Source organism: Hemiscyllium ocellatum, chromosome 5 (genome assembly GCF_020745735.1).
Source record: "Hemiscyllium ocellatum isolate sHemOce1 chromosome 5, sHemOce1.pat.X.cur, whole genome shotgun sequence".
Lineage (NCBI taxonomy): Eukaryota > Metazoa > Chordata > Chondrichthyes > Orectolobiformes > Hemiscylliidae > Hemiscyllium > Hemiscyllium ocellatum.
In genome coordinates this window covers 81095763-81111571 of record NC_083405.1, presented here as the reverse complement: position 1 = coordinate 81111571, position 15809 = coordinate 81095763, and the positions used below count along the sequence as shown (strand labels likewise).

Genomic DNA, 15809 nt, shown 5'->3' with positions numbered 1-15809 from the left:
AATGTATGTTAATGCTTACATTATGCTGTCATTGTCAAAGTCATTATCAATTTACTTTTTTAGGATAGAATCCTGTGCTGAATAACTGCATTTTAAAAAAACAATGAAGCAGCTAACAGTGACATTTGAAGCTGCCCAAACATTCAAACTTACCTGTCAGGATGTTCCTACCTCCGTAGTAGGGTTTTGCCAATAGTCATGAACTCTCTAAGAAGTGCATTTTTCCCCCAAAACCCACACCAGAACATTAAAATAACAGGTGGAAAGGAATACAATTTTCCTGTTGGACCCTGAATTTGAAAGAAGTACACCTGTATTTTGCAACCAAAGCTTTCCTTATCTATAAAAAGGCCACACTAAAATGGTGTGGGATCAGAAGGTACAGCTGCTTTCCCTGCAGAAAACATGTATTCTGCATTTTGAGAACTGATTGCACCTCATTGAAAGACAAACATTGAGCCCCAGATGTATTTTGACCCAACCAATCCGGCCCAGTGATCCTCAAATCCAGTTCACACAGGCAAACAATTTCAATGCCATCATGTTTGCTTATGTGAGAAGCAGATATTTTGTATTTTGCGTTATAGAGATGTTCTGAAATAAAAACAAAAATTGCTGAATTATTTAGCAGGTCATGAGCTATCAGCAAAACTGGAGAGATTAGAGATGTAGTAGGCTTTAAGCAAGAACAGTGGAAGCAAAATGTGTTGGGGGGGGGGGAGTGTGGTGAAAAAACAAACAAATAGAACATTTAAGATAGAGTGGAAGACAAGAGAGATATATGGCAAAGGGGCAAGGAGATAACAATGAAGCAAGTAAAGATACTGAAAAGGGCCTCAAATATTCAATCCGAATAAACAGCTCTTCCTGCCCTCTCTCCTTCATCTGCCTCATATCTACTTAAAACATCTCTAGCATTTGCCCAGTTGTGATGACAGGTCTTTGATCTGATATATAACTATTTCTTTATCCACAGATGCTACCTGACCTATTGAATTTCCAACATTTGCTGTTTTTAATTCAGAGATCTAGAATCTGTAATATCTTGCTATTCAAAAATACTTTTGCATGAGTGTTTAAAAAGAAGACAGAAGTGGTCTGGAAATACAATGGGGAATGTAAATAAAGTGATCAGTCAGCTATTCATTTTGTATATTTTAAAATAATAAAATGTATATAAAGCATTATGATGCTACAAGCCAACTTGCCTTCTGTGCAACTTAGGTATTCCTGTAAATCAATTCTCAAAAATTTGTTTTGTTGTAATTTGTGTTTTTATTTGTTTAGCCCCTTACCATGTCTTTGAAATATCTCAAATGCTTGCCACACAATTGCTTTGAAGTGCAGTCACTGTTATGTTGAATGGCTGTCGTGTATGCCTAACATAAAACAAGATTCTACAAACAGCAATGAATAATATGAGATGAATTACATTCTGTAATGTTTATTGAGGGATAATTTCTACTGATCCATTGAAATGATCTGTTAACCTTAATAAAAGGAATGACTCTGCATAGACATACTCTCAATTATTTAAATCATTGCCATTTCAAATATTTTTAATTTAAGTTTGTGCACAGCATATGTGCCTAATTTTTCTGGTTCATTGTTCCTGGCGCAGTTTTGTAGTGTTAAATATGTGGCATTGAAAACAGGGCCTATGTACAGTAGAATGCAGGGTAAATTAATTACTATTGAACTTTTCTACTAATTGCATTCATTTGTAGAATTCAACGAGGCTTTAATAGTTAAGTTGGCTCTTTTATGTGAAAGAACACTAAACAGCATGATTGAAAAGCACCTAATTATGATTTTGCTGTTGCGATTTGCTAAGAAAAGACCTAATATAGCCCAATAACACTAGAAAAGAATTTCATTAGTGAGTTAGAGTCATAGAGATGTACAGCATGGAAACAGACCCTTCGGTCCAAGTCGTCCATGCTGAACAGATATCCCAACCCAATCTAGTCCCATCTGCCAGCACCTGGCCCGTATCCCTCAAAACCCTTTCTTTTCATATACCCATCCAAATACCTTTTAAATGTTACAATTGTACTAGCCACCACCACTTCCTCTGGCAGCTCATTCCATACACGTACCTGCCTCTATGTGGAAAAGTTGCCCCTTAGGTCTTTTTTACCTCTACCGTCTCACCCTAAATCTATATCCTGTAGTTCCGGAACTCCCGACCGCTGGGAAAATACTTTGTCCATTTATCTTATCCATGCCCCTCATTATTTTTTAAACCTCGATAAAGTCACCCCTCAGCCTCCAACGCTCCAGGGAAAAATGTCCAAGCCTAATTAACCTCTCCCTATAGCTCAAATCCTCCAACTCTGGTAATATCCTTGCAAATCTTTTCTGAACCCTTTCAAGTTTCACAACATCTTTCCAATAGGAAGAATTGCATGCAATATTCTAACATTGGCCCAACCAATGTCCTGTACAGCCGCTACATGACCTCCCAACTCCTGTACTCAGTACTCTGACCAATAAAGGAAAGTATATCAAATGCCTTCTTCACTATCCTATCTACCTGCGACTCCACTTTCAAGGAGCTATGAACCTGAAGTCCAAGGTCTCTTTGTTCAGCAACACTCCCTAGAATCTTACCATTAAGTGTATAAATGTTGCCCTGATTTGCCTTTCCAAAATGCAGCACATTGTGTTTATCTAAACTAAACTCCATTTACCATTTATATAAATGATGAAGAGTAGAGGATCCAGCACGAATCCTTGTGACACTCCACTGGTCACAGGCCTTCAATTTGAAAAACAATCTTCCACCACCACCCTCTGTCTTCTACCTTTGCGCCAGTTCTGTATCCAAATGGTGAGTTCTCCCTGTAGTCCATGAGAGCTAACCATGTTCAACAGTCTCCCATGGGGAACCTTGTCGAATACCTTACTGAAGTCCATATAGATCACATCCACTGCTCTGCCCTCATCAATCCTCTTTGTTACTTCTTCAAAACACTCAATCAAGCTTGTGAGACATGATTTCCCACGCACGAAGCCATGTTGACTATCCCTAATCAGTCCTTGCCTTTTCAAATACATGTACATCCTATCCCTCAGGCTTTCCTCCAACAACTTGCCCATTACCAACGACAGGCTCACTGGTCTATGGTCCTTACCACCCTTCTTAAACAGTGGTGCCATGTTAGCCAACCTCCAGTCTTCCGACATCTCATCCGTGACTATCGATGATACAAATATCTCAGCAAGAGGCCCAGCAATCACTTCCCTAGCTTCCCACAGAGTTCTCGGGTACACCTGATCAGGTCCTGGAGATTTATCCACTTTCATGCATTTCAAGACATCCAGCACTTCCTCCTCTGTAATCTGGATATTTTGCAAGATTTCACCATCTATTTCCCTATATTCTATATCTACTTGTACAATACTTGTTTAGTATCTGCCCCATCTCCTGCGGCTCCACACAAAGGCCGCCTTGCTGATCTTTGAGGGGCCCTATTCTCTCCCTAGTTACCCTTTTGTCCTTAATGTATTTGTAAATTCCGTTTGGATTCTCCTTAACTCTATTTGCCAAAACTATCTCATGTCTCCTTTTTGCCCTCCTGATTTCTCTCTTAACTATACTCTTACTGCCTTTATACTCTAAGGATTCACTTGATCTATCCTGTCTATACCTGACATATGCTTCCTTCTTTTTCTTAACCAAACCCTTAATTTCTTTAGTCATCCAACATTCCCTATACCTACAAGCCTTTCCTTTCACCCTGACAGGAATATACTCTCTCTGGATTCTTGTTACCTCATTTCTGAAGGCTTCCCATTTTCCAGCCATCTCTTTACCCGTGAACATCTGTCCTCAATCAGTTTTTGAAAGTTCTTGCATAATTTCTGCAATTTCAAGTTCAATTACTTATGTGATGTCTTTAACTGTCAAAGTAATTTGACTGGAGATGTTATTACACTTTTCTGGAGTAGGTAGGAATTGAAACTGGTCCTCTTAGCTCAGAGCTACAGACACTCCCACTGCACCACAATAGCCTTCATGACACATGATGTGGAGGTGCTGGTGTTGGATTGGAATGGACAAGGTCAGAAGTCACACGACACCAAGTTATAGTCCAACAGGCTTATTTGAAATCATAAGCTTTCGAAGTGTTACCCCTTCGTCACATCCAGTTTTCAACATGCAACACCATTTCTCCAGACTTGCCTGCAATTCATTGTTCTTTTCCTTATTTTTAATCCAGATTTTGCCTTGTCCTTGTGGGTCAATCAGAAGTGGATACCTTGTTGCTTTGGTTACTATGATACCGTTCTGGATTGACAAATCATCACTTGGAAGTCCCTGAAGGTTCCATTCACCAATTGTAGCATTATCAACCAACATACTGATTAAGTTGATGTCCTAGAGGTTAAAGTAAATGAAAACCATTAAACGTTCTGCAGCTAATATCATTAATGGATTCATTAGCAATAAATGAAAATCTTTAGTTCCAATGCTCCTTTGCCTTCAAGCAGAGCTGAAATAAATGGTACAATATCATGAAAAAGCAGGATAAAATATTTATGCAGCAACAGCAACATCTGAGAATTACTAATGGTTGTATGGTCTTTGTTTTGCTGTAAGTGTATATGTTTAAGGGTGAATAACACCACTACTAGAAAGAAAGCCAGTCAGATCTTGTGCCACTCAGGCAGTTCAATGCTACTAATGGAAGGGATTCTCAATGCAATAGTCATTAAGTCCTACTCTGCCTGAAGTTGCCAACCAATCAGAAGCTGCTGGCAGTCATCAAAGCCTTAGACTGTTCAGCCACTAAGTCTGGGACCAGCAAGAAGAAATAGTGCTTGGTGGGGGTCACTGGGCACTGGACATTAGGAGGTCTAGGCAAGGATACAGGGTGACTTTCAGCAGTCCAATGTGACAGCTGCCCCATCTGTACCCCAATTCTTTCCAGTTTAGCACCAGTTGAAGGCAGTTAGTTGTATCAGAGGCAGGTTGAGACCTGAGGTGGTGATTAATTGACCATTTAAGGGCCTTAACAGGTGAAAGGTTGGAAAGGTGACAAATGGACCATCAATGGACTTTCTTGTTCAAAACCCGATGGCTAGATATTGAGAAGGAGCAGATATCGCTTTCTAAACAATTTGTTATGTTTTTGATTAAATTAAAATGCTCTGATGATGGGTCACTGGACCCAAAATGTTTTTCAATGTCTGTTACTTTAGATATTTTTGAATTCTGTGTTTCAGACCTCTTGTGTAGTTGTAACTTACTCCCAATTATCCCAGAGAATATCCCACTTTCCCTGACTTTGGTTAAAGAGTCATAATAACTTTGAGCAAATATTTTGAGCTATTTCACTTAACTGTTTCTATTTTCACCTTCAGAATGCAGCAAAATATTTGTATTGACATTTGTTTTGCATTTTAATTATTAAAACAACTACTGAGTAACAGCTTAAACAAATGGTACCACTAATACAATCCATAGCTATATTGCGGTTTATCTCAATTAATTGCTTATTGCAATAGGAATTAATAAATAAGTAACCCTGCCAACTATAATAAACATCGACATAAATTTACGTTTTCTCAACAATAACATAAACCATCCACAGTGTTTTGCTCTAGTACACAATTATCCAGCGTAACTAAGTACTAATTGTAGACAATCTCATCTATTTAGATAATAGATAAATATGCTGTCTCCTCTCATCCCCTGCCAGCTGCTGACTCACTTCAGAATCTCCCCGTCCCCCGAAATGCACACTGCTCTCTACAAGCACTTGCCAATCCTTTCTCAGCATTCACTGAACTTCTTGCAGCTAGCTATCCAGATTGATCTTTGCATATGGTGGGAGGGAATGGGAGTTACAAGAACAAATGCGAATTAATCAAAATGTATGCTGGTAAGGTTAATCCCTATTGTGTGAGAGATTTAAGAGTTCCATTCTTATTTATCAGTTAAACAGCACATAGCTTTTACTTGATTACTACCTTTCAATGCTGGATGGAAATTGCACTAGATTCAGCACTCCAACGTCAGACTTCTTACCAACTCATTGACCTTTGAATATATTTTTGGAATTGTGACTGAAGTTTACACCAATTACATGTGGAAAAGTGCATCATCTGCAATTGCCATGTCACCAAGCCCAGCCAAAGGTTCAAGTAGATTGGTCAGTTAGAATTTCCCTTTCATAAATCCATGCTCACTTTGATCAGCTCATATTTGTCTTTCCTCAGGGGCAGGAAGTCCTGCCTCAGTGACACCAGGGATCCAATGGCTGGTTGCTTGATGGTTCAGCAGTGTCAGATGGCAGCAGTGGCCACTACAGGGACTACAGGCAGATCACAAAGGAAAATGACAGATTCCAAGATAAATGGGAGAATTTCAGTGGAGTCAGACCTGCAGTCCTTTTAAGAGGCTAATAGAGCTATATTTGAGAGGCTGGGGGAATGGTAAATGGGAAAGGTGATCTCACAGGGGTCTCCAGTGTGTAACTGGGAGCTGTACCCAATCATCCCCTGTTCTCAACCGACATAAACCCATGCTGCTCATGTTGTTGGATTTTCCACATGATATGGGCTTTCTCCTGCCGCAGGATTAGGATGAAATTCTTAAGTAGCCATTTAAGTATCTCGATATGTCCTAGGATGGGCTGTCCCCATATCCAACATACTCTGTACAACATCATAAAGATAGAGGACAGGCAGATAGGAAGCAAGGAGACTACTTGCAGGATTTACAAACTACCCCAATATCACCTTCAAACCCACTAGCCAGGGAGCCTAAAATGGAACCATGTGGCTTCAAACAATTCTATCCCAGGTGCAATGTCAAATAAACATGAGGTAAAATAAAAGAAAATATGACAAGAAACTGCATAGCAAAGTCAAACATAAGAAAAATATAAATGGTCAAATATAGACAGGAAAAGATAAAATTGCAAAAGACTATTCTGTAGACCGATTAAAGATAAAAGTCTTAATAAATTTGCTTGTCTTTTTTTCAATTGGCAATTTGCCCTTACTTCCAGTAATAATTACAATAATAAACCATCCTACAAAGAGAGGTACAAATCAAGTTCTAAGGATAATTTTTCAGAGACAATTTACTTACTTTACAGTTTTCCGACATTTTGTGTGGGCAGGGCTCAGGGATGAAACAGCTTAACTCATCAAAGACAAAACAAAGAGTTTTGCTAAATTTTCACAATATTTCTGTCAGTTTATTAAGGAAAAACACTTGTTGCTCCTGCTTAGGGAATATTTTTAATCATTAAACGATGCACAATGATTATTCTGCTTCAAAATAAATCTGTTTTTCTCAGACATTAGATATTAGATGCTTCACTTAACGTAAAGTGCAAAAAGTATATTTACTTTCGTTAAATCTCGGGAAATAAAAATCAGTTTGCTTTTATGAGCAACCAATCTGCAAAATAGTTGCACATTTGGTGAAAAATTATTAATCAACCCATAGGCTTTGAATAATTCAACTTCAAAATCCGCAGGGAGTCAAGAAGGCAGTTCACCACCAATCTTCTGAAAGCTGGGCAATAAATGCTGGCCCAGCCAGTGACGCCCACTTCCTGTGAAAGGATTGGGTTACATCATTGATGTATACATATCTACAAGTCCACTTACATCACTGTATGGAATATTGTTGCTGCTCATCTCCTCTTTCCACATTTGAAGGAGCAGGTTCCTGTATTCTTGGTTAAAAGGCCCAGAATAGGAGAGGAATCCAGTGGCTAGCAATACATCACCCACTAACCGAGTAATCTGATCCTGGAAAAGTTTACTGCTTTCTGTCCACCGAACCTGAGATAGTGTTAAAGGAAATAGATCAAATAGATGCACCAAACTGTTTTACAACTTTATTTGAACTTTTACCTCCCAAGCAAGTCTTCTTTTGTATTCTGGTTATCACTAATAACATTAATGACAAATGTACCCACATTTCAATATTTCACAAAAGTCAGAGATATTGGAGAAGATTTTAATTAACAAGTTTTGGATTGGTTTCATTTGTTTTGGTCAGTTTGTCCCCTAGCTGGAGCAGTATGAGGCCATGGTAAATACAATCACTGTGCCTCATTGATATGCTGTAGGAGATGTCAATATCAGGGAGAGGTTCAGGAGATTGAATAATACTCTGAACTACAGGAACAAAGCTCAACTACTTACAAAACCATCCAAATGTTTTGATTATCTTGCAACTACTGACCTCAGCCAAGAACATTTATTTAAATTGTGATAATAGTTTGGTTTCGCTATCTGCGGTTTTTTGATTCAAGATTGCCAGCGAGAAATTGAAATCATGTGAGCCCATTTTTCAGGACTTTCAAGTGCTTAGAGCTCTGAGATGGCAGCTGCAATATGATCTGGGTGAATTACATTGGACACTATAATGGTCTTTGTGTGCGGGCAGTGAGCAGCCATCAAAGGTTCTTAGAGCATGCAGCAGACACTTACTGCTGTCAGTTACTGGTTATTTTTTTCCTTGGGTGTTGTTTCAGTTCTGTAAATAACAATGTAAAATGGCAAGCACTTGAAGTTGCAAAAGTCTACAGGGAATGGTGAAGCAGGTTTTGAGGGAGATTCTACACACTTCAAAGCTTCTGCACAACTATTTAGATGTGCTAGTAAAGATTCCCTTTCGAACACAGAGTGACTCAGAAAATAAACAGAGCGTGTACAATCAGTAGAAGTCACTGGAAAAAGGAGGAGGAGGCAGAGGGTCCAAACAGCATGAAAATCGACATTTTGGGCAAAAGCCCTTCATTACCGTTTCTGATGAAGTACTTTTGTCCGAAACATCGATTTCCAGCTCCTCATTTGCTTCCTGATCTGCTGTGTTTTTCCAGCACCACACTCTCGACTCTCATCTCCAGCATCTGCAGTCCTCATTTTTGCATGGAGGGTCCAAACAGCTGAGTGACCCTCTCTCACACAGCCCCTTTACAGCCTCTCTCTTTCTCTTAAACCAGCCTTGCATCAGGCCCAATAGTGGATGCCCATAAAGTGATTCACTACTGCTCAGCAAAAAGGAAACTGCTCTACACAGCCCTGGTCCTCAGGAATTCTCCCCTTCCAAGTATCTTCACATTCCAAGCCTCAGCAAAAAGTGCCTGACCCTACCTTAGTCCCCAAACCAGGACTGCAGCATTCCCTCCCGAACAGCTCCCTCACTGCCAGGTCATACTTAACATGCTTGCAATTCCTCCAATCATGTCAATTGCTGATGAATGAATGAACCTATCAGCAGCAATAATGGGAGGGAACTATTCTGTGATTGGAGGAACAGCTCCTCACTGCTTCCTGTTATTCTGTTTACAAGGTAACCTTTCTGTCATTAGTCACACTGTGAGCAAACTTATCTGGGTCATATAGGGTCTACGAGGGAAAATAGGCCCATATGTTTTGAGTGCTGACATTTACTGTTGGATGCGATCCCTATGACCGAGCAGCACTTGATCAGCAATCCTGAGTGTGCTAATAGTTACACCAAATTGAGATAATCAGTTAAACTTGTAATGTGGCTCACTTACGTTCGCTAGAAGTAGCAGAAATTTATACACAGGGTGCTATCTCTAGAAACAAAAGGAATATGTTTAAGATTAACTCCCTTTTTAAATTAACCAGAGGCAAAGGAAGGAGGACCAATCTCCTCCTCCTCTTGTTGTGATCACTTGAAACTTGGCATTCTTGCATTTTTCCTGATGAATGCAAGTCAAAGAGCTTTGTCCACATGTCTCACTTTTAAACAATATTCAATTATGTACTACAACATGGCTGTTTCTGCTCCTACACACATCTATACCTGTTTCAATTTTATAACCATTTTTATTTCTATATCCAGACTGTGTGGCACCCTCTTTTGTTAGTTACTCTCTGTTGAATTATTAATTATTTTTATAATCGAGAGTTGTTGTATTAGTTCATAGAGTCAAAAAGATGTACAGCATGGAACCAAACCCTTCGATCCAACATATCCATGCCAACCAGGCATCCCACCCCAATTTAGTCTCACCTGCCAGAACCTGGCCCATATCCCTCAAAAACTTTCCTTTTCATATACACACCCAAATGCCTTTTAAATGTTGCAATTGTACTAACCTCCACCACTTCCTCTGGCAGCTCATTCCATACATATACCTACATCTGCATGAAAAAGTTGCCCCTTAGCTCTCTTTTACATCTTTCCCCTCTCATCCTAAACCTATACCCTCTAGTTCTGGACTCCCCCACCCCAGGGAAAAGACTTTGTATATTTATCCTATCCATGCCCCTCATTTTAGAAATATCTATAAGGTCACCTCTCAGCCTCCAACGCTCCAGGGAAAACAGCCCTAGCCTATTCAACCTCCCCCGATAACTCAAATCCCCCAACCCTGGCAACATCCTTGTAAATCTTTTCTGAACCCTTTCAAGTTTCACAACATCTTTCCAATAGGAAGGAGACCAGAATTGCACACAATATTCCAACGTTGGCCTAACCAATGTCCTGTACAACCGCTACATGACCTCCCAACTCCTGTACTCAATACCCTGACCAATAAAGGAAAGCATACCAAGCACTTTCTTCACTATCCTATCTACCTGCGACTCTACTTTTAAGGAGCTATGAACCTTCACTCCAAGGTCTCTTTGCTCAGCAACACTCCTAGAATCTTACTATTAAGTGTATAAATCTTGCCCTGATTTGCCTTTCCAAAACGTAGCACTTGCGTTTATCTAAACTAAACTCCGTTTACCAATCCTCAGCCCATTGGCCCATCTGGTCAAGATTCCGTTATAATCTGAGGTAACCTTCTTCGCTGTCCACTATACCTTCAATTTTGGTGTCATCTGCAAACTTACTAACTATATCTCTTATGCTCACATCCAAATCATTTATATAAATGACGAAAAGTTGTGGACCCGGCACTGATCCTTGTGGCACTCCACTGGTCACAGGCCTCCAGTCTGAAAAACAATCCTCCACAACCACCCTCTGTTTTCTACCTTTGAGCCAGATTTGCATCCAAACGGTTATTTCTCCCTGTATTCCAAGAAATCTAACCTTGCTAACCAGGTCTCCCATGGGGAATCTTCTCGAACACCTTATTAAAGTCTATTTAGATCACGTCTACCCTCTGCCTCATCATCCTCTTTGTTACTTCTTCAAAAAACTCATTCAAGTTTGTGAGAAATGATTTCCCATGCACAAAGCCATGTTGACTATCCCTATTCTACATAGAATTGATTAATTAATTGCTTCATTGTACTGAAATTAAATATTGCTTAAAGGAGAAAAGTCAAAGCTTTTTGCCTTGCATCTATCAGAACTAGGACAAAAGAAGCAAGCTTGAAAAAGTCTCATCAATTTATACAGCATGGGAAATATGGTGCAATCATTTCAGGCATTGCTGCCATAGGGATGGAGCTAGTAGAGTTAACTGTCGATTTTAATTTTCAGAGCAGGCAGATAGACTCTGTTTGTTCTGCGTGTTGTTATTGGAACACAGAAGAACTTTTAAATGTCCATGATCTTTTTTTACAAAGGAAAAATTGCAATAAATGCATAAATTCCCTTTGTCCACTAAAACTGGGTCCTATGTGCTAAAATGTATTGCATGTGACTCACGCAAATCATCACACCACATGACTTACGAATACACTTGAACAGGTTTCTGGTGTAACTTAAACCACAATCCAGGTTATATAATAAAACATCGATGTGCATTATATCCAATAGCTGAATCACATCTGGTGACAGGCATACTGTTCAGAGGTTTGCATGTAAGGGCTATTTAAGCATGACTGGCAGACTGCCCACTGCCAAGGTCAATGAGATGTTTTGTATGATATGTTATTAGACTATAGAATATTGGACAAAAGTGAGGACTGCAGATGCTGGAAACCAGAGTTTAGATCAGAGTGGTGCTGGAAAAGCACAGCAGGTCAGGCAGCATCCAAGGAGCAGGAAAATCAACGTTTCGGGCAAAAGTCCTCCATCAGGAATAGAGGCAGGAAGCTTCCAGCATGGAGAGATAAATATGGAATATAGGAACAGAATTAAGCCATTTGGCTTATTGAGTCTACTCTGCCATTCAATCATGGTTGATATGTTCCTCAACCTCATTCTCCCTGTAACCTTTGATCCCCTTACCAATCAGGAATCTATCTAACTCTACCTTAAATACACTCAATGACTTGTCATCCGCAGCCTTCACAGCCTTCTATGTCAATGAGTTCCACAGATTAACTAAACTGTGGCTGAAGAAATTCCTCATCATCTCTGTTGTCCCTTAATTCTGAGGATGTGCCTGCAGGTCTTAGTCTTTCTTACTAGTGAAACTATCTTTACCATGTCCACTCTACCCAGGCCTCTCAATATGCTGTATGTTTCAATGAGAGCCCCCCTCATCCTTCCAAATTATATCAAGTGCAGACCCAGAGTCATCAACCACTTCCCCTATGACAAGGCTTTTTATCTCCAGGATCATTCTTGTAAACCTCCTCTGAGCCCCCTTCAAGACCAGCACATCCTTCCTTTGATACAGGGTTCAAAACTGCTCACAATATTCCAGATATGGTCTGATCAGAGTCATACGGCCGAGTCATATCTTTTATAACACTGGCACTGAAGCTGGGTATACCACATTATTCATTTATATGGTAGGCAAAACTGTATTGTGGTTTACGGCAACATCTTGTTGATGGACAAACCACTCAGGTGTTTACAGCAAAGTTGCAGTGTGAGACAGCTGGTTCACCTATCCATGTTTTTGAAATACCTTCCCCTTCTAGCATTGACTTAGATAGACAGGAAACAGTCCTCGGCCAAAGGTAACATCCATGATATATCGTGATTCATGATTTGATTTGGTCGCCATTATCATCAGGATAGCTTTGGTACTTCCTATCCCTGCACCAAACATACAGAATGTGCAAATAGGGACCTTTTCACAAATTTACCAATAAGATTGGTGCATGAAACAGTCAGAATCCAAAGTGTATATTGACCAATGAATGTAAGCTTTTTGTAGATAGCTTGAGAGAATCCATTGACAGATTTCTCAATTTATCTATTGAGGAAATGGAGCTCATTTGATTGCTCCATTTCAAAGGTAAACTTGAGAGTAGGATTGAATTTATTAAGCTATATAAAAAATTCCTTGTTGCAGCCACAGATTCAAATATCACAATATTGTGTTGTTTTTTAAAATAAACATATATAAGGGTTAGGAGGTTAGTGGGCATTCCATCAAAAACACACTTCTCTTGGTAATTTTAGCAAGAGCTGAGCCTAAAGGGGATCCCAGGGTAACACCATCTATTTGGATGCATATGCTTGAAACTGTAATCAATCACTCTGATTGCTAACTTCATGAGTTTGATGCACACAGATTCAGACACTGGTAGCACACATGCACATTGCTGTGACACAGTGACATAATGCAAATGTGAATGGTTCCTTTCAGTGTTACTTTGATAAGTGATCTAGCAATGGCAAACGTGTACATGGGCACACTATTGTGCTTAATATGTAAGGCTTGCATGGTCTTTGAAAAAGTGTAGGAATCTTTCATGATGTATGAGGAAAACTCATTTAAAGCCTGGTTACAACAGATCATTTAATCATTTGACCAATTCATGGTGGCTCAGTAGTTAACACTGCTGCCTCAGAGCACCAGGGACCTGAGTTTGATTCCAGCCTCAGGCGACTGTCTGTATGGAGTTTACACATTCTCCCTGTGTCTGTGTGGGTTTCCTCTTGTAATCCAAGGATGTACATGTTAGGTGAATTTGACATGCTAAATTGCCCATAGTGTAGGTTAAGGGTAAATGTAGAGTGATAGGGTAGAGGAATGGATCTGGGTAGGTTACTCTTCAGAGGGTCGGTGAGGACTCATTGAGCCAAATGGCCTGTTTTCACACTGTAGGGATTCTAAGTTACTCAGAGCTATAGATAAAATAAGGCATAAAAGGGAGTGGTTTTGTGTATCTTGGAGTTGTCCACTTATGTGTAGACATGCTGTGAGGATAAGCCTATCATTTATATCACAGGTAGGTTACTACTCTTCCATAACTCCAGCAAGCCCCTCTGCAACTTGACTTTGAGTGTGGCTATATGGTCATGTGTAATGGCAAGTCCGTTAGTTATAAATTTGGAACTACCATTGAGCACGGTGTGCCTATTATTGATGCTGTTGTTTGAGTATGACTTATCCAGTCCTGTCACTGGGTTTATATAAATGCCTAACACATTTTTTCTTGAAATTCTGCAATATTACATGCTATTTGTGTCACAGGTGAAAATCTGTCAAGTCAGTGGGTGTTCCACAATATACATGTGCCAGATCTGCAGGGTGTATTTTCAAGGCCTCAGGATGCTTATTGATTGCTCATTCTGATTAAATAACTGGTAATGTGGGAGTCTGAACTTCTTTCTTGAGTCTTAGTCCCAATAATTGCAGAATCGTTTAAGAATTAATTATATGCAGATTCAATAAAAGGTGTTCATTGAATATTAGTATTCAGTTTATCACAAATTTAATTTTACCTTTTCTCCACCTAGGCCTTCAATGAGGGTTGTGGCATTGTTCATTTTCTTTCTACAGGCCTCTGCATCATCAAGTAGTGCTTGTTTTTCTGACATTGCAGCATCATACATTGCCTGCACTTCATCTAGTTCCCGCTGCTTATCATCCAGCTGGACTTGGGCATTGTGTAGTTCAGTTTTGGCAACAACTAATCGGGCCTCTTGCAGAGTAAGGTTAGCCTTTTTGCAAAAAGACACATCAAAGTAAATAAAAGCATGCAACATTGAAAAACAGGTCTTAGTTGGGGTACTTGAATTTCCCCTGTCACGTAAAAATCCATTAACTGCTAGCTTAGAACACATGAAATGCAAATCAAATCATAAGTCTTGCATTAAAAAAGTCTCATTTACAATAATATAATCATGTCTTTAAACTTGAGATTTGATGAAAAACCTTCAATTTGCATATAAGCACAAATATTAAGCTCAATAGTTATGTTTGGAACACATGAAACTAAAAATAAATAAATATTGTTCTGAGTTACTGGATACACATCAGGTTATAGTCCAACAGGTTTATTTGGAAGCACTAGCTTTCAGGGCACGTTTCCTTCATCACCTGATAAAGGACCAGTGCTCCAAAAGCTAGTGCTTCCAAATAAACCTGTTGGATTATAACCTGGTGTTATGTAATTTTTACATTTGTATGCACCAATCCAATGTCGGCACCTCCAAGTCATGTAAACACATCTGACGACATGCTCATGTATAGAGCAAAGTTCCTCTTTTCATAGAGGATACTTAACAAATGGTCCCCCCGAGGCATGTTTATAACAAAATTGTCTGGCGTGTACCAAGGAAAGATTAAATTAGATTAGATTCCCTACAGTGTGGAAACAGCCCCTTCAGCCCAACAAGTCCACACCAACCGTCAGACCCATTCCCTAACTAATGCACCGAACACTATAGGCAATTTAGCATGGCCAATTCACCTAACCTGCACATCTTTGGATTGTGGAAGGAAACCGGAGCACCCGGAGGAAACCCACGCAAACATGGGGAGAATGTGCAAGCTCCACACAGCCTGAGGAGGGAATCAAACTAGGTCCCTGGCGCTGCAAGGCAGCAGTGCTAATCCATGCCACCATCAATCCTAAACTATCACTCCCAAATTTCTTCACCGTAATGTTTATGCAAAAAGCGGGTTGCAACTTATGATACAAAGTTATAGAGACAGAAACATAATCTCTCATATGAATGGCAATATAGAGTCATAGAGTCATAGAGTTGT

General features: G+C 39.7%; 1 protein-coding gene across 1 annotated transcript in view; it reads right to left on the bottom strand.

The window, feature by feature from the left end:
- Positions 1–15809, bottom strand: part of dnah5l (dynein, axonemal, heavy chain 5 like) — a 340633-nt gene that overhangs the window by 92141 nt on the left and 232683 nt on the right. Inside the window, exons 59-60 of the mRNA XM_060825520.1 lie at positions 14540–14758; positions 7633–7809 (exon numbers count right to left, since the gene is read on the bottom strand). Coding sequence (XP_060681503.1) covers positions 7633–7809; positions 14540–14758 — 396 coding nt within the window. The remainder of the gene's footprint in view (positions 1–7632; positions 7810–14539; positions 14759–15809) is intronic.